Raw genomic sequence first — 19,568 nt, 5'->3', positions numbered from 1 at the left:
ACTGACTTCTTGTGGTTTATAAACTGTGTCTGAAAACATGTTTCAAAGAGGCAGAGAAAACTATCCTGAACAAAGGCACCGTCTCTGAAAGTCTTGGACATACGGGTTTCCAATGTGCAGAGTTTTCCTACTTTACAGCAACACTGTGAATTCTTCCGGGACGGAGCTGAGCAGGGCCCCGGGTAGCCCGGCGCCTGGGCTCCGGGCTCAGCGGTCAGCTCAGGGCTGGGCCGTCGCTCTGCTGCTCTGGTGTGGCGGGAAGCGCCGACACCGCTGACCCCTCGGAGCTAGTCCCACTGTCTGGCTGAGACACCCCTCAGCCGTGGGTGCTCCTCTCCTCCTGGCCCCCGGCACCCTCCTGTCTGTCTGTATTTCGGGCTCCCCTCTAGCCGGGCCTCTTGTCACTCTGGCCGAGTTTTCCAGAGTCTTCTTCCGTCCTGCCTTGGCGCCCAGACAGACTTTCTGCCCCCTGTTCTCTCATGTCCTGCTTCTTAACAGGCGCCTCGTCTCTATTTCCCCTCATGCACAGTGTGAGGAGGCGCCGGCTGCACTCTTCGCCCTGGAGCGCCTCAGCCTGGTGCTGTCATTTCAGATGGGTGTCCCCAGTGGCGGTGTTTCTTGAACTACAAGCCAGAAGCCACTAAGGGTCATGGTGGAGTTTAGGAAATGAAAGAGAAGCAAGTCAGCTGAGTGAAGTTTGAGGGGCACACACAAGGCGAGGAACCAGGGCTCTGTGAGACTGCCCACCTCACTGGGTCCCACGCCCCGGTGCGTGCCCGCCTTCGACACCCCCAGGAAGGGCTGGGCGCCTGGGTCTTACTTGCCTGGTGTCTCTGGCACTTTCTGTGCTTGTGTTTTGTTCGTCCTTGGCGTATGCACTGCGGCCCCCACGCCCTTTGCCGAGTCTTCCTCCGCTTCCTGTTTTCTGTCTCAGCGGCCTGTCTGTCCGTCCCACCTGCCACCCTCTCCACGCCTGTCGATCAGCTCCATTCCCTGTTTCCAGGGACACAGCCCGTGCACCCCGTCCTCAGGCTGGAACCCCTCTTCCTCCTCTTCTCCCAAGGTGAGCCGACCATTGGTGCTTATCGGTTCCCCTTCTGAATCGCCTCTCAACCCGTCCCCACCGTCCCCACCGACTCCTGCATTTCCACCCCCTTTTCGTCTCCGTAACGGATTCTTTCACAACTTTGGCAACTGCTTTTCCCTCCCCTGTGCCATCGTCAGTCCCTCCGTCACAGACCATGGGGGCGAGACAGGAAGCGCTGGCCCAGCGCCTGGCGCGCAGCTAAGGCTCAGTGGGCAGGCGCTACTGTTGATTTCACAGTGTTCATGTTGTTATCCTTGTCATCTTTCTAAGACGCAGTGGCTATTTCTGTCACGCTCGGAGAGCTTTCACAGCCGCCGCTGCACGCGGGAGACGCCGGCCCCCCCGGGTGGCCCCGGGCCTGCTGTTGGGCGGCCACGCCTTAGCTCCGTCCTTCCGACGGGTGCGCCGCGGTGTCTCGCTGGGGGCTGAGCCGCCGTCTCCCGGTGGCCATGACACTGACCATCTGGGCGTCCCCTTTGCTGAAGTGTCTCTTCATGTCTTTTGCCCATTTTCTAATTGGGTATTTTTAATGTTTACTTTTGAGAGTTTCGGACACGATCCCTTGTTGGCTCTGCGGATTGACGCATTTTCTCTTACTTGTCTTTTCCTCTTAATAGGGACTTCTGCAGAGCAGACCTTGTAATTTTTATGAGGCCTCATTTTCCTTTTTTATGGGTGATGTTTGGAGTCTAGTCTGAGAACTTCCCAAAGATTTTCTGTTGTTTTTTTCCTGCTAAAATTGTCATTGTCTTACACTTTGCATTTTCCTTTAGGACCGTGCGTGTGTGTGTGTGTTTATGTGTGTGTGTGTGTGTGAGAGAGAGAGAGAGAGAGAGAACTGCCAGACTTAGGCAGAGCTTCCTGCTTTCCTTACGGATGTTTAATTGCTACAGCACCGTTTGTTGAAAAGGCAATATTTCAACCATTAAGTTGTGAAGAATCTTGCTGGGATTTTGCTAGGAATTGTGTTAAACGTGTTTATTAATTTAATTTGGGGAGAACGTACATCATTCTTATGTTGGGGCTTCTGATTCAGGAACATGTTCTGTCCATCACTTATTTAGATCTTTGATTTATTTCATCAACGTTGTGTAGCTGTTGGTACACAAGCCCTGCCCATGTGGTGGTAGACTTATCCCTAAGTACGGAATTTCTTGAGTGACAGCAAAGAGTGTTTTATTTTAATTTCAGGGTCAGTGCATTCAAAGCTAGTATACAGACAAATTATTTATTAGGGGCAGCAGTTTTGTTGTAGAGTCGTCGGGGTTTTCCATGCGGGACCCCCTGCTGCCTGGGAGCAGGTGCAGACTGACTTCCTCCTTTCTCACCCCGACACCTCTCACCTCCTCGCCCTCCCGCCGCGCTGGCTGGCGCGCGCAGCTCCCTCGACGCCCTCGCCTCGTTCCACTCCTTGAGTGGGGAGCGGCTGGAGTCTCACCTCACGCACGTCGGCGGGGAGCCTGGTGGGTGCTCATTGTCGAGCTGACAGAGTTCCACTCAGTTCCTCTTTTTCTGGGACTCTCCTTCATGAATGGTTGTTAAATATTTTTCACATAATTTTTCTGCATTGATCTGATCGTGTGATTTTTTTCTTCTTTAGCCTATCAGTACAGTGAATTACATTGACTCATTTTAGAATGTTGACCTAGCCCTGCATCCTGCAATAAATCCCATAATATGTTATTATTTTCATATATTGCTGAATTTTGTGTGCTAATATTTTCTTAAGGATTTTTGTGTCTATTCATGAGGGATGGCCTGTACATTTCTTTTTGTGGTACTATCTTTATCTGCTTTTGGTATCAGGCTAATATTAGCTACTTAAAATTAGAACTGTTTCTTCTGTTTTCTGGAAGACATGGAGAATTCATGTTAATTCTCCCTTAAATGTTTGGTAGAATCCTCTCATGAAACCATTAGAGTCTGGAGATTTCTTTGGGAGGGAGTTTTTAATAGGAATTCAATTTTCTCAGCAGCTGTGCGGCTACAGAATGAGCTCTTTCCTGCGGGGCGGCAGCTAGTCAGTGTCGTCGAGCCGCGGGTGCGTTTTCCTGAGCCGCCGCGTGTCTGTGGGTCTTGAGGGTCTGTGCTGACATCCGCACTTTGTCACTGATAGTGTCGGTCTTGCTGGGGATTTGTCAGTTTTACTACTCTTTTCAGAGAACTAGCCTTTGTTTTTACTGACTGTATTTTTTTTCTGATTTCAATTGTATTGAGTTCTGCGCTGCATTATGTTCGTCCTCCAGCTCACCTGGGGTTACTTTGCTCTTTTTTTTCCCCAGCTTTTACATGTGGGAATTTAGATGATTGACTTGATACTTTTTCTAATGTGACATTTGGTGGTAAAATTTCACTCAGAGCAGCTTTAACTGTTCCAGCAAATTCTGATTCTGTTGCATTTTCTTTTTTTTTTTTCCTCTTCTCTTCCCCCCACCCCCGCTAATTTTCACCTGAGAACATGATTATTGATTTTAGGGAGAAGGGAAGGGAGGGAGAAAGAGAGGGAAAGAAACACCGATGCCAGAGAAAAGGGTCAGCTGACCGTCTCCTGCATGCGTGCCGACTGGGGACCAAACCTTCAGCCCAGGCCTGTGCCCTGACCGGGAATCGAACCTGCAGCCCTTTGGTGCTTGGGATGATGCTCCAGCGCTCCGGGCCCCCCAGCCAGGGCCGATCTGTTGAATTTTCATTGTCACTCAGTTTAATGTGTTTCATCCTCTGGATTTTCTTGACCCCTGGATTATTCAGAAGCGTTTTTGCTTAATTTCCAACTGATTGGGGGTTTTCTTGTTGTATTTATGTTGTTAATGTCCAGTTTGATTGGGTCATGTCCTTGGAGTGATTTTGATTCTTTCCATTTCACGGAGTCCGCTCTGTGGCCGGGGACGTGGCCCCTTGTCCGCAGTCTGTGCGTCCTTGATGGGGTGGGGTGAGGGGGGCCGCTCTTCCCAGGGGACTGTTTTGTAGACCCCGACGGCACCGCGGACCTTCTCTCCAGTTTTGGGCATTTTCTCTTTCTTGGTCAGCTGTTAGGGTGGTGCTGGTTCCCCACCGCGATCGTGGGCTCGCCCACTCGCCCCTTCCATTCCGCCGCTTCGTGCCTCCCCCGCCGGCAGCTCTGTTGTTTGGGGCCCAGACTGTAGCAGTGGGTTGGTCACTTTGTCATTGCGTCTCTGTCCTCAGCAGTTTCATTTGATCTGAAGGGTAACTCACCATTATTGCCATAGCCAATGCTACTTTCCTTTCCTTAACAACATAGACATAGAGATACATATAGAGATATAGCCATAGAGCTATAGAGATACGTAGATATGTAACGATTTATCTTTTCCGACCCTTTTACTCTTAGCCTGCCTGTGGTGTTATAGTTGAAGTAGATTTTTTATAAACAGCACACAGTTGAGTTGTGCATTTGTACTTCCTTCTTGTCAACGCCCGTCCTCCTCAATGTATTTAGCCCATTTATATTTAAGGTAATTTTTTATATCTTAAGGCTTAAATTTTACATTTTTATGTTTTGCTCTTATTCTTTGTTTCCTCTGTTATTTCCCTGCATTCCTTTACGTCACCTTGACATTTGAGCAGTCCATTTGGGAGCACGTCCAGTTTTTGAGTGGCGCTCTTGCTGGTCGGTTTAGCGCTGGCCTGGACGCGCCGTGACACACTTGTGCCGTCGTTTACCGTCTGAGTGGCTGTGGGGTGCCTGCCTCCCTCTGTGGCTCTTCCCCGTTATTTATTCTAATCATTTTAAATATTCCCTCGGCATATGTTTAGAAGCATATCAGACAGTATTATCACATTTGCTTCAACTGTCCAACAAAACTTAGGAAACTCAAGAGAAGAAAGCTTATTACGTTTACCCAGATCTTCATCTTCTGTGCCCTCCCTCCCTCCCTTCCTGTCGGGGCCTGCACATCTGGAGAAGTGCATTGAACAGCTCTTCTAGGGAAGGCCTGCTGGTAAAGAAAACCTCTCGTTTTCTGCCCTCATCTGGGACTGCCTCGGTTTGCCGTCATTCCTTCAGGCTGTTTTCCTCGGGACGGCTGGACTGCGGGGCTTTCAGGACCCTGGGAGTGCCGTGCGCGTTCCTGTGGCCGCTGTGGTTTCCGGGGCGCAGTTCTCTCTGCCCCTGGAGTTGCTTCCCTCCTACATGAGGTGCCATTGTTTCCAGGTGCTACTAAGATTTTTTCTTTGCATTTAGCTCTCAGAAGTTTAATTATCATGCATCTTGGAGATCTGGATTTATCCTGTGTGGGGTGCTCAGTTTCTAGAATCTTTAGGTTTCAATCTTTTGGCAAAATTGAGAGGGTTCGCCCATTACGTTTTGGGTTTTTCTAGCACGTTTCCACCCCTGCCCTCTGCCTCCTCTCCTCTGGGGCTTGGATGGCGTCAGTGGTGGGTCTTTGGCTGTAGCCTCACCGTTGTTTTCTCCGGACGATTTTCTCCCTTTGCTGGAATTGGTGTCTTCCATTGCTCTCTGTTCCAGCTCACAGATCCTTCCCTCCGCCCCTCCATCCTTCCGAGGCGTGCATCCACGCAGCTGTTCGTTTCTCTGTTATAATATTTGCATTTGGTTCTTTGTATATTATTCCTGGGCCGAGACTTCCTATTTCCTGTGTTCCAGGCGAGTTCATACTTGTTCACTGGAGGATTTCTGTTAAGGCTGCGGTATAGTCTTTGTCAGGCGGTGCTGACATCTCCGTCACCTCACTGTTGGTGGCTCCTGATTGTCTTTTTCCATTCAGTTTGAGATCTTTCTGGTTCTGGGGATGACAAGGGGTTTTCTGCTGAGACCCAGGCATTTCCGTTCTATCACGAGACTCTGGGTCTCACCGAACCCCGTGTTTTACCTGGCTTTTCCTGGCTCCCCTCTGCGGCGGTGGGGGCGTCTCTCTGTCCTGACCGGTGGGGGCAGACATCCGGGTCCCCCAGTAGACCTCTGCTGATACCCGAGGGGCGGGCTCTTGTCCTTACTGCTGGGCAGGGGCTGCGTGGGGTTTCAGCGCTCCGTGGGGTCCACACCAACACAGCGGTGAGGTTGGGCAGTTACCACCCAGCCGGGACAGAAGTTGGGGTCCCCTCACAGCCCTGCGAGGAGGGATGCCTGGGCGCCCTCTTGGCTTAAGCGGGCCTGCGTGGGCGAGTCTGCGCTTTCCTTGGGGTGTTTGGTGGCAGTAGAGCTCCCTCGTGTGAAATGTGCTCCATGGCTCTTTGCTGGCCCTCTGACTGGAGGGTGGGGGGCACGTGCAGCTGGGGATCCACCTGCACCGGCCGCTGCTCCAGGGTTGCTGGCGGGTCCGGCGCCCAGTGCAGACAACCCGGCCCCTTTCGCTCTGAGGGTCCCGGGTCCCGCCTGCTCTGCCGTCTCCTCTCCCCGCTTCGCAGCCTCCGCTGGCACACTTTCCAGAGTCTTTATTGTGCTCAGTGGGAGGAATACGGGGAAGTCTGTCTTCTCCGAAGTTCTGGAAGCGGGTCCCATCCTGCCGCATGCCTTGGGGAGAGGGGCACAGGGCCACCAGAGCCCCAGTCCCTGCCTCTCCCAGGGAAACTGAGAGAGCTGAGCCCAGGGGTTCAGGGTCCCCTCATACCACCCACACAGACCAGCCATTGTTCTGGAAAGATCCAGCCTTCCCCACCAGCCCCAGGCTTGACATGCCTTGGACTTCTGTGCTCTTTAGATAAAAAATAGTACCAAAATTCTATTACTTAAAATTTTTTTCCATGGGGAGTTTTGTTTGGTTCTTGATTTTTTTTTTTTTTTCTGTTTCCCGATACAGAGTAACATTCAGCCGTCCTTTGGGGAACAAAGCCATTAAAGCTGCTCATTTCCTAAATCCGCAGTGCCAGGGGTTAGCGAAAGTTGCCAGGGTGCTTTCCTGTGAGCGTAGTCCCGGGCGTGGACCAGGGGGTGATTTGCAGTTGCTTTTAGCGAGTGGAATGGACTTGCCCGTTACTTAGAACGTTCAACTCTGAAGTCTGGACAACAGTGACCGTGGGGCCGGGTCCTCCTGCGGCAGCTCATTCTCGAAACCTTGTGTCCCGAGCGGAGCGCACAGAACAGGGGCCGAGGGCGGCCGGCCGGCCTGCTGCATGTTCCCAACAGCGTCTGTGTTGGGCAGCGCCAGCGAGCCCTCCGAGGGTTTAGAACAGTTAGGTCCAACGGTTTGAACCTTGCCATTTGTGAATTTTTAAAAAGTGTTGGATTTGCATTTGAAACAAGTATCCGGGGTGTTCCTGGAGGCGCAGGCATCGCCTGAGCCTCGCTTCCGTCCTGCCCAGAACGCAGGGTCCTCAGAAGTCGGGAGCTCCTTGCACACTCGTGCAGCGCAGAGCCGTCCTGGCGCGAAGGTTTTGATGTGTTTTTGTACAGGGCATAAAAATATATCTCTGTAATTACATGATATTTAGTGATTAGATAATTATGGATAATTGCATGGGGTAGTTCTAAGTGCTAAAGTGTTACCATAAGATCTAAAATGTACAAATTGCTTAATAATTATTCTGGGGAGTTATTTGGTAATTCTGAGCATAATTATCATGTGATCTGCAGTGCATGTAATTAATGCATAATCACACGGATTTCGCCTTCATAACCACTTCGCCCTTGTTATAAATAAGGCTCTTTGTCATAACATTTGAGTATAAATATAATGTAATTGGCTCCCAGACACAGTACATTAAGCTCATGATAATTGCTTTCACAGTAATAATACCCCTTATTTCGTTCCCGGCGTGGGGCTCCGAGCAGGGTGTGGCTGGGGAGCGGGCGTCGCCCAGGGGTGGCGGCGAGCGGGCATCTGGGCACGTTGGCCAGAACTCCCCGTGGAGGAAGGTTTGCGGCTCTTGCCACGGGCAGGGCCTCTGTCCTGACGGGAGCACCGAGCCTGCTTTTCGCAGCCCTTATGTCTGGACTCTCCAAGAGCTGGACCTTGTGGAAGGACGGGGCTCATCCCTAAAGCGCAGGGACAGCAGCCGGGCAGGTTGGCCGTGCTGGGGGCAAGCGCCGACGTGACCCTGAGCAACAGCTTTGGCTCAGCTTCCCCATTAACATGCGGTTTTCGCCACCTCCCTGCAGGTTTCACGTGGCAGGATGACCACACCCAGCACGTGCTGGCCCAGGAGCTGTCACGCCTCCCCAGAGCCCACCTGCGGCGCCCCGGGGCCGCCTACCCCGCCAGGTGAGTCCGCTTGGATCCAGGGTCCTGGCACAAAGCAGCCACCTGCGTCTTGCAGTAGCGGTTTCAGGGAGCCGGGGTGTCCCAGAGGAAGGGGGGCGCTTCCTTTCTCCACTGTGTCCTAGTGCCCCAGTCCCCCCCACCCCCCACCCCAAGCCCCTTGGAGGAGTCCTGCATGTCCAGGACTGGGGTGGAGAGCAGAGAAGTCAAGGGTTCTCATTTCCCAGTGAGAACTTACGTTCACTTTAGTACACAAAGCAGAATTTAATCACACAACTCTTCCCGTTCTCCAAACACAGCAGCCGATACCAGGCCGAATATCCATTCCACACCATCTCATTTCACCCCCACTGCTCACTGCAGGGCGATTGCTGAGGTGTCACCCCATCTTGTAGGAGAGGAAATTGAGCCACAGGGAGGTCGAAACTGAGTCCAGAGACAAACACCGGTGGGCAGCGGGGGCTGTCAGCTCTGAGCCACGTGCTGTGCTCTTCGTGTTTATGAAAAGTGAGAAGGATCCTCCCTAGAGACTGGTTTGGAAAATTTATTTTTTTCCCTGAGACTCTATTGTAAATGCATAGCCTTTGGTTATAAAAGTCTCAGTAACAGAAAAACTGATGCTCACATCGTCCAACGGGAAGTAGCCTAAGCCACCGGGACATTCGCTTCCAAGTCCTACGGGACGGGGTGCGTGGAAACGCGTGAGGATCACGCACACACTGCATACGTGCTCACCACACCAGCTTGCTCGCGATCCAGGCCGAATTTCCCGAGGGCAAGAACTCTGTCTTTGTTTCTTGTGCCCAGTATACCTCCCTTATTGATGTCCATGTGCCACTATAGTCTGTGTGCCTATGTAAGCCTTTTCTGTTTAAAAAGAAAAAAAAAGTCGAGCTGTCTTGAATGAATTTGAACTCTTAACGCTGGTTTTTAAATGGCACTTGGGCACTTGAGCACCAGCCACTTCTTCCTTCTCCGTGAATGTTCATCTGCGTATGGGGCACGTCCAGCAGCCTTGAGCTCCACCAAGAGCAGGGATGGGCTAGGTGGCTCCCAAAGGCTGAAGAACAGAGGGAACACCACACCAGACAGCGGAGGTGCCGCTTGGAAACCCAGCAAAGTGCTGAAGATGGGTGCTGAGTGGGGGGCGCAGAGCCGGGCGCTGAGGGACACCAAGGTCCCATGAGCCCGAAGGTGCCCTTTGCTGAAGCTCCCAAGAGCTGGACGAGACGCCCAGGAGGCAGCTGGGCGGCCGAGATGAGCGGTGACGTCACAGAGGCAGGGGCCGGAGGCTTGGGGTCCGGGTGCTCGTGAGGTTTTGCATGACCAACGACGGCCCGTTAGAATGTGAGGTTAGGATGACGGAGGAAAAGAATGACAACAGGCTCACTGCGTCCGCTTCGCCAAGATTTTTGTTTGTAATTTGTTTATAAAATTCTGTTTATAAGTTGCCAAGATTTTCTTTCTCCAGCAAGTGGGGCGACAGCACAAAGCATCTCACGTTCTCTGGAGCCTGATGGCCAGTGAGCACACTTAGAAAAGGGACCTAAGTGTGAACCATTTCTAACCTTTTTGAAGTAGAACATGGATACTTGCAGAGTTTTGGCCTGCTTCATGCCAGAGGACAGGGCAGACGTCCATCTGCAGGTTAATTGCTGCCACGTCGCTCAGCATAACGCTGGGCACCCACCGCTGGCACCTGTGCACACAGGAAGATGAATGACGTGATTTAAAGGCGCCGTGAAGGGGAGGTTCCATCGGCTCTGGTGAGCAGTTACTGAGAAAAACGGACAAAGTACCAGAAACGTGAACTGACCTCAGTCACACAACGCAGGACGTGAAATCTCATCTGTTGGGAACGGTCAGGGAAATGATAGCCAGGGCTGGAGACACCCGGAGCTGGGGCGCTGTGAGCTGTGCGCCCACGAAGAGCGAGCCAGCGCCACCGGATGGGGCGCTGGAAGCAAAGACGGCATGGCTCCACCCGGGGCGGTCGTCGAGCGCGGCGGGGAGGCGCCTCGGGACCCAGCCTTCACAAAGGGCACACAGACCGCATGCCCGACCTCTGCAGCCTGTCCTGGGGAACCGGGCTTTCCACATGAGAACACTGGCCAGGAGCCGTTCTGCGTGTCGAATGGGACACATCCTCCCAAAATGCCCATGAGTTCCAGACGTGTGTCGATGCCACATTACAGACCTGCGTGTGAGCAAGTAACCGTGTTTGGATGTAAAATACTTGGAACGTTGTTCCCTGGCCACTGAATGTGGATGTGGTTCTTAGCAAACGGGCCATGTGTTGGCTCTACCAGCATCACTGAGCACATGCAGAGCACACACGTGCGCTTAGACACACATACACGCACACACGGGGACATCGCCACGTGATCCCTGCCAGATTCCTCATTCACAGGAATGAAGAGCATCCCCGCGCGTAAAGCCCTGTGCTCACTGCTGGGCTGAGGTGCTGCAGCCAAAGCGGGAACGTCGCGGTCCCTAACCTGGAGAGGGCCCGTGGCGAGCAGAGGGTGGCTGGTGTGACTGCAGGTGCTCGCTGCCTGGCCCGCGACCCCTGGCACCACCTCCTCCAAGGAGATGCATGTGGGTGAGGCTGCAGCAGGCCCAGGAATCCCAGCTCCAGACCAGAAGCAAGTCCAGCTTCAGCGACACTTAGCGCTGGCATCATGGTGTTACCAGGCCGCCCCCTTACTGTAAAATAGGGGTGGGGTGCCTACTTCTGAGGTTGCGGGGGGCGTCTGGACAGATGACTTCCAGGGGCGGGCCTCCAGACCCCGGCCAGTGGCGCCCAGGGAGCTGGGTCTCAGCTGGGTTCTTGGAAGACGGGCGTGGTGACGCTGGAGCTGCTGTGGGAAGTTTACAGGACGCTTTGTCCTGGGAGGACGACCTGCGGAGTGTGCGGGGGCGGGGCGGTCACTGGAGGAGGGGGCGGGACTCCGCGCGGCGGTAACGAAGGCCCCGGGGCCCCTGACCCTTCCCGGGGGCTCGGGCTGGTATCATCTTCAGAGGCGACCCCGCCCACAGTGCCCACAGGGCTCTCGCCAGACAGACCCCGCCGCCGCCGCTGTGTCTTCTTGCCGCAGTGAGGAGGCCCCGCCTGACTGACCTGGGATGGCCCCCGGGGTCCCGGGCTGCACAGGGCCTGGACGGGGAGCCCCATGCCTTCCCGGGGGCCGGGCTACTGCAGCCCCTGAAGGCCGTGCCCCTGTTTCCTGAGTTCACGCGCCTTCCCAGGCCTCCGCTTTGCAGGGGCAGCTGGACTCCCGTCCCTGCCCATCAAAACGCCCCATGTCCTGGAATCATCACAGAACTTTGTCGTTTGGTATTCTTGTAAATAAAAGTGAAAATCAGATTGTTGCTTAAAAGTCCACTCTCAAACAAGCCCGGGTCCTGCCCCTGCGCCCACTTTTCCTGAGCCCCATGCTGATATGCCGGCATGGCACCTCCTCGTGGCTGTCAGGATGCTCGCTTGACCCCCAGGGCACTTCTGGGAGGTGACACAAAAGTGTAAATTTTAAACACAGTATTTGCTTACATGAAGATGGAGTGCGTTTAGGATGCGAACCCCCTCCCCAACCACGTCTGGCTGTGTAACTGTCCGGGGACAATTACTCATAATTTCGCGTTATCCTGAGCTCAGCCGCAGCCTTTCATGTGCACTCTGTGGAGAGCCCAGGGGAGGTGACGGGCAGGTGGCAGGAAGCGTGTGCACGTCTCTGCGTAGGCAGTGCGGCCGCGGGCGAGAACGGAGGCTGCCGCGCTTTTCTACACCTTACAAAGCGCATTTCCCTAAAAAAGGGAGGAAGGCTTTTTCTTTCAAAGAAGTCCATAGTTTTCATCACTATTGGGGGATGTTTCCACAATGATAATTCTGTTACCCTAAATTCACTTTCAGTGATAATAGTGTTTACAGTTCCCAGAGATGTTTACTAGTGGCAGAAAAAGTGTCACTTGACAGGTTACCAAAGGGAAGTGCTAGCGTTTTGCGCTAACTCAACTTTACCCCAGAATTTCGTGGATCAGCTAAGTGCATTTATTCAGTCAACACACATTTTTTCCAGCATCTACAGTGAGTCAGGCTCTGTTATAAATCCCAGGGTTGGAGCTCAAACAGGGAAAATGCAGAAAACTGGGGTCCCTTCCCTCTGGCAGTCCACACACTGGCAAAGGGGTGCCCAGCAAAAGAGAACGCATGTTTGCATAAAGAAGGCAATTTCAGCTAGTGACAAATGCTGACAGGAAATAAACCAGGAGGGCCCGATCCACAGTGCCCGGGGCAGCACTCAGATTGGGCGGCCGGGCGGGGCGGGGGGCACCTCGGGCTACGGTGTGGTCAACAAGGGAACCAGCACATGGTTGGTGTTCCTAGCAGTGAGCGGACTCCTTTTCCCAAAGATGTCAGTGGACACGAGGTGGGTGAGTTCGTCGTGAATCCACAGGCCTGTGGCTTAGCGGCCCGTTGGCAGAATGGTGCTGTCACTCACGGAGACGGGGGGGTGCGGAGAGACTCGGACTCGGCCAGGGAGAGCTGCTGGCCACACGCCTGGTCCTGGCAGGGCTGCGAGGCCGCCCCACGTGCCTGTCCCCCAGCCCAGCCAGGTGGCTGACCAACCCCAGCGCGTGCGGCTGGTTCACGCGCTTGTTTCCTTTTCAGGAGCTTAAAGCCAAACACCGACAACGAAAGGAGGCACCGTCTGGAGAGTGACCTCGCGCTGGCCAAGGCCCTTCAGCGCTACCTGCCGTACCTGGAGGTCCTGTCTCAGGCCACCGCCCCAGATGAGCTCCCCAGGACACAGCAGGATGGACGGCCAGCTCAGGTGACCTTCGCAGCTCACCCTGCAACCTGGTTTGCGGCTCACCTGCGGTCGGGGGGGGTCTCTGAAGGGCAGACACAGGGAATGTTTCCTGAGTCTTCGGCAGCATCTCTCGGTTTTCCTCCTGTGCTCCATCCAGGCTGGGGGGGCGGTACAGTAAGGGGCAGGGGCACATGCAGAGAAGTGTCCCTGAGTCCTTGTAGGATGATGCCCCAAGTCCAGCAGTGGCTGCCCAGCTGCCACCGCCCTTGATGCTGAGCCCCTCTGTGCTACCTGCGGCCCCCGGGGCAGGTCCTCATGGTGTCTTCCATGGGGCGGGCCCAGAGCTGAGATGCCCACCGCTCACCCTGCAGACAGGGCATCGGGAGGCAGCACAGATCATGGGTCCCACCCTTTAGGAAGGACCTGGGACAGCAGCAGACGCTCAATTGCAGGGGAGGACAGCAGGGACCCTGACTTTGGCTGGAACTAGCTGACACAGGGTGACCAGCTGTCCCGGCTGTCAAGGCCTGTCCTGGAGGGAACCCCGCAAGTCCCGTGTCCCAGAAACCTCCCCTTCATGGCACACCTGCCCTCGGCGGGCATCCTGAGTGGGCGCCGGGTCTGGGCACTACCTGTGCCGGTCCTCGGGCAGGAGTTCGCTTCAGGTCAGCGCTGAACCTGCCCTGGGCCTGTTCCGGGGTGTGAAGCACATTCAAGGGCATTTTAAAGAGACCATTAGAAATCACAGTGAACTTTCAAATGGGAAATTACCCGCTTTTTTTATGACAACCCGTTACACTGCGGTTCCCAGGTTGAACTGGCTGGATTAGAGTGACCTTCGGAGCAGATGACTGTGCCACACCCTGAGGGCAGGACTGTGGGCAGAGCACGAAGCCCAGGGTGGTCCCGGGGGGCGCGGTATTCACAGCGCTGCTCACACTTCCCTCTTCCTGAACGGTGGTCACGTCGCCTGGCATGTGACCGGTGATACCTGCTGGTGAGGGGGGTAAGCCCAGCCGTGTTCCGCTTGCTCTTCAGCTCCACTAGTTTCATGAGAAGAGGCTGTGGTCTTGGAAACACGTGGGAGGCAGCTGGGCCACTTTCCTGTTACGAACATGCTGAGATTATTTGCACCAACGTGGGCTGGTATTTTGGGCAATGCACACACACAAAGCTCATGCCCTGGATCAGGCCTCAGAGCGACTGGGGTCTGCATGAACTGTGGCAGGTACAGCAGAACCAGGCACATGTCTTCCAAGAGTTGCGCCCCCCAAGGTGAGGCCATGTGAGGTGTGGGCTCAATTAAGAAGCCAGGCCACTCCCGTAGCTTAGGATCCTGCAGCAGAGAAAGGACGCCTGCTGCCCAGCTGCTATCTGGGAGCCTGCATGCCACCTCCTGCCTCCTCGCCATCCAGCCTCATGTGATGAGGACGACCTGCACAATGATGCGGGAACTTGGAGTCTCATGAAGAGTCCCCAGCTGGCCCCAGGTCATGCTAAACAGGCTGCAGGACCAGGGCCAGCATCAGCACCTCTGTGTCTGTATTTGCTCCAGAAGAGGGGCGGTGGCCACACGGTTCCCTACAGCATCTGGGCGTTGGGGGCAGAGCCCGATTCTCAGAACCCACCAGACGGGGACGGCGGGGCCTTGGTCCTCACAGATGTGCAGGCGCAGGGCGCTGGGCCCTGGAAGGAGACAGCAGGTGGACCAGGGAGGGTCCTACCCCGCATGTCACGCAAGGTCCCTGTAACTTGGATTGTGGGCCAGACTGAAGGCTGCGTCTCAAAGCCTTCCACATGAACTGTCAGTCAGCAGGCTTCTCAGCAGGGGCCTTGACTCTGATGGAGCCAGGCCACTGAACACCGGTTCTAAATGTTCCTCACTGATGTGGCCTGAGCGCTTTCTGTGAGCCAGACGCCCAGCGAGGTGCTGTGGGGTGAATGGCCAGCTTGACCTGGGGGGTCAGCGACGGGGGGATGTGCTGGGAGAGGCCGGACACTCTGGAGGTGGCGGAGTTGCTCAGCCTCTCTGTCCTGCTGCGTCCTCGCTGTAAAACAGGGCAGTGACGGTCACCAAGTGTTTCTCAGGGTCAAGCAAGAAACACAAGAAAGTTCACAGCCAGCGGGGTCAGTCAGCAGTCATCGTCATTATTATTATTAATGGGCCATCTTTTAAACACAAAATGAGAATTGGATCAGGAGTCTGAAAACCACCTCCTGCACTGTTCATGGCGGCCTCGACTCTACCAAGGAAAATCAGAGGAGAGCAGGCGTGCTTGCGCAACAGATTACTCCATATACCAGGCGCCTCTGCCGCGGCCGCCCTCTGGCCCTGATGCCGCACAGTAGAGGTTTTGTCTGTTTACACCACAGGGCAGTGGAAAAGCAACATTTCTCCCAGGTCTCTTGAACGTTGGCGATTTAAGTACATACAAATAGGGAATCATTCTTTGTCTTCCCCTTCGTCCCTTGTTGTGTCTCTACCAAGAGGGATGTAAAGCTTCGTGCTTGGTCTCGGCTGCTGCTGTGGGATTTCTTTTGTAATGGAGACATCGCATCACGTCCCTGGGCGTTAGACACGAGTAATCGATAAAGATAAACCTGTGTGTGGTCCAGAGACCGTTTTAGTGATGGAGGAGGGAAGGGGGGAGAGTTGTTAAAAGTTCCCCAGACTCAGAAGAAGTCAGAACAAGAGGAAGTGAGTTCAAATTTCTCTGTGGAGCAGGTTGGCCTCCACACCACGACCGTGACTGGGGCACAAACAGGCTCGGCCTGGTGCCCTCTTTCTTGTCTCCAGAAACGGGTGGGGCAGCGGAGGCCATTGCCATGTCATGTTTCTCTTTCAGGTTTGGTTATTTTATGAACTTCACCCTCATACTGGAACGAAAAAGTTAAATTTAGACTACACGTTGCTCCCTGGACAAGGAGTGGCATGAAATTCATCTCCTCCTCGGACAAGGAGGGGTACACAATGGGGCCCCTCAAGTTTTTGCCTTTTCTCCTGCCACTCGCCCCTGACACAAGTGGGGCCAGGCCAGGAGGAGCCGGGCGGCTGCAAGCAGCTCCCTGGGAGACGGGCAGACATGCTGCTTTTTACAGCCAGACCCTCAGGCCGGTAAAAGTCCCGCTGGAGCCACAGCAGCCAGTGCTTGTTGGGGTGGGGGCCATGGGCTTGTCTCCTCCTCAGGGCAGGGCCTTCCCAGCCGTGACCCGGGTGCATTATGATTCTGTCACCGGGGTCCTCCTCTGCTGTGGAAAAAGCGTGCCTGGTGTCTTTACCCGGGACATCCAGCCCTTCACGAGCTTACGACGGGTGGGGGCTGAGCTGGTGGGTGTGGTCCCCTGGCCCTGAGGCCACCCCGGTGGCACGTGGGAAGGGTCCGCGTCCGCTTGCTCTCACCTGACCAGCGCTTCCCTTCAGGAGAGGCAGCGGGAAGGGGCTGGCACGGGGCCGTCACACATCCCATCTGCCGCCCCCTGCCGCATTGTCCCGGGTCTGGCCTCTGTGACCCCTGGCGCTCACACTGTGGGAGAACCGCGTAGCGTATCAGCCAGGACAGTGCGGTTTGTGCCTGTTGTCCCCTCACAATTACTAGCATGCCACCTTTTCCCTCTCAAAAATGCCCGGTGTGGATAACGAGTTCCGTGGTCATTCCATCCCAGCGGTCACAGGTTATTGAGAAAATGAGCACTTGGTGGCATTTTTGGCTCGGGGTTTTCCCTCTGTGTTAAGACAGATGCTTCTCAGCACTAGAAACTCATGGGAACCTAGAACTCGTTCTTTTCTCGGTCCTGTCTTTGAGGGAAGGGCATGCCCCTCATCTTCTCTCTGATGAACAGAGACTGGGTGGAGTGTGGGAAGCAATCATGTGATGTGACCGCCAACGCCAGCACCGTGAGGTCGCTGCTGCCTGAACCCTGGGCTGTGTTGCTGATCCCCTCCGCTGATGGCAAACCTCCCTTGGAAATTTAAGCTCTGTGCACTGATGGCCTTTCCGGGGGCAACCAATTCCCAACAGATAATTTTATAAATCACCTGGATGCCAATTGCTTCAGGACGGACCCAGAGGGAGTGGATCCATCCTCCTAAACCGACTTGCTTGAAGCCCAGGGCCTTCGCCCAGCACTCACTGATCAGTAAATCAGAGCAGTTATTCCTCCTGTCCTGTGAGTCGTGGGGACTGGCTCCTGCTTTCATCGACCATAGAGGTGCTGGCTCAGCCCGTGGGATTGTTGGAGGTAACCCTGTAACCCCACTTAGTCCGCGCGGTCGAGGAGGTTCAAACAGAAATCCATCACTCGGCAATGTCGTGAATTAACTGATTTATTTTGGAAACATTGAAGCATTTTTTGTGTGCAGGGAACTGTGCTGGGCAGGGAGGCTGCCCAGAGGGCGGACCCTGGAGACCCAGCGGGTAGCCACTGGGGGAGGAGGCTTAGATGGGAACTTAAATTGCAGACTATCCAGAGACAACCCCAATGCCACCGCGGTAGCAGGAATAAGCCAGGCGAGCTACTGAATCAAAGCTCGGAAAGATAACAAACGTCAGAGAGCTGAGACTGCAAAGGAACCTGAACGCACTCAATTCAGGGATGACCTCATATCAGGGGTCAAGAGACCAGGGCCACGTTCACACAGGCGGGAACAGCGGAGGGGACCCGGCATGAGAGGGAACAGGAGGAAGGCAGCCTGAACGGTAGGAACTGCCGACAACGTGTGGACCCCAACATGTGGGGCCAAGTCCGCAGGGACCTGCTGCCAGAGCCCCGAAATAGTCCATGGGTGGGGGCAGGCGCAGGAAGGGGCGGGAGTGGGAGAAATCGCCCCAAGGGAATCCAGGGCTTTTGAGCAACCCCCGTTGCCCTCTGAAGGCCCAGGATAAGACAGCGCGAGAAAGTCTGTCATGAAAGGTGCAGGAAGGTGGGCTGAAGAGGGAACCCACAAAATGGCATTGGTCTGTAAATCAGAGCAAGAGCACCCGCGGGTCAGGCCCAACAGCACCTGCACAACAGCGTGATCCTCGGGGCTGCGGCCCCAGCCCTGCCCCTGCCCGTGTCCTCACCGCGGGCGGCAGGCTCGGCAACCACCTCAAACACCTGCTTCTACTGCTGGCTGCGTGGGCTCAGCTCCCAGACAGAGGGACTGAGGGGCATGCCATTGTTCAGGCACAAATAGTCGTTACTCCATTTCTATCACCCTCATACAAAATTTCCAGCATGCAGTAAAAACCGGGGGACACATGATCCAGAGAGGAAAGAGGCAACAGAAGAAAACCCAGATGTGACTCAGTTGTTGCAATCATTCAAAAAGGCCATTTTGAGAATCAAGATAAATAGGTTAAAACATTGAGTGGGCACAGTGAAAGAACATAAATGAGCACAAGATGGAACAAAGCAGAGAACCAGGTGGAAGTGCTGGAAACGAAAGCAGTGAGATCAGTAACAGAGAATTCACCTGGCAAACCGGGGATAGACTCGACCAGCGGAGAATCGGCGAAGGTCAGGTCAGGTCCATGGGAATGGTCCGAGGGGAAACAGAATAAAGACACCGAACGTAGGAAGCAAAGACGTACGGGACAATACCAAACCATCCAGTGTACATGCCGTCAGAACCCTGCAAGGAGAAGAAAGGAAGAAAGGGGGCAGTGGAAACCCTTGAAGAATTGCTGGCCGGGCTTTCCCCCAAACTGACAGAAGTCATCAAAACAAAGGTCTAAGAAGCTTAATAAGTGTCAAGAGGGATAAGCTCAGAGAAGACGAAATCTTGGCAGATTGTAATCAAACTGGGGAAGATCAAAGAAAGGAGAAAATCTTGCCCCGGCTGGTGTGGCTCAGTGGGTTGACTGCCAGCCTGCGAACACAAGGGTCTCCAGTTTGATTCCCAGTCAAGGCACAGGCCTGGGTTGCAGGCCAGGTCCCCAGTAGGGGGCGTGTGAGAGGCAACCACACATTGGTGTTTCTCTCCCCCTCTTTCTCCCTCCCTTCTCTCTCTAAAAATAAATAAATATTTTTTTTAAAAAAGATTTAAAAAAAAAAAGAAAATCGTAAAGGAATCCTGGGTGAAAGGAGACATTTCATCTTGGGGAATAAAGATAAGAATAAATAGTCATTAGGAGGCCAGGAGACAATGAAATAACATTGGCAAAGTGCTAGAAGAGAAAACCTGTCAATGTCAAATTCCGCGTTGTTCAGAAGTGGATGCGGAACAGAGACTCTGCCTCTGTAAGACAGTGGTACAGAAATGCCACTACTGCTCCAGCTCAGGGACGGGCGGTAGCAATAGGCGCCCAAAGAGGATGAAAAGAACCGGAAATGGTACATTTGAAAGTAAACATAAAAGATACACACAGAGGGTATATAAAATTTTGATAACAACTATTGCACATTTAACCTGAAATAATAAAAATGTATGGTTTATAGTGTACGTGTGACAATGGGACATAATGGGTAGAAAGGGTGGGATTAAACTGTTGGGACTTTTTGTTGATTTGTGAA

General features: G+C 54.1%; 1 protein-coding gene across 1 annotated transcript in view; it reads left to right on the top strand.

Moving 5' to 3' along the window:
- Positions 1–19,568, top strand: part of PTPRN2 (protein tyrosine phosphatase receptor type N2) — a 265,811-nt gene that overhangs the window by 148,094 nt on the left and 98,149 nt on the right. The window contains exons 4-5 of the mRNA XM_054574797.1: positions 8,163–8,265; positions 12,932–13,094. Coding sequence (XP_054430772.1) covers positions 8,163–8,265; positions 12,932–13,094 — 266 coding nt within the window. The remainder of the gene's footprint in view (positions 1–8,162; positions 8,266–12,931; positions 13,095–19,568) is intronic.

This window comes from Pteronotus mesoamericanus, unplaced genomic scaffold (assembly GCF_021234165.1).
Source record: "Pteronotus mesoamericanus isolate MK-2021 breed Mesoamerican mustached bat unplaced genomic scaffold, CSHL_Meso_final contig_265, whole genome shotgun sequence".
NCBI classification, from domain to species: domain Eukaryota; kingdom Metazoa; phylum Chordata; class Mammalia; order Chiroptera; family Mormoopidae; genus Pteronotus; species Pteronotus mesoamericanus.
The sequence above is the reverse complement of the archived record's forward strand: the minus strand, read 5'-3'. Positions and strand labels throughout refer to the sequence as shown.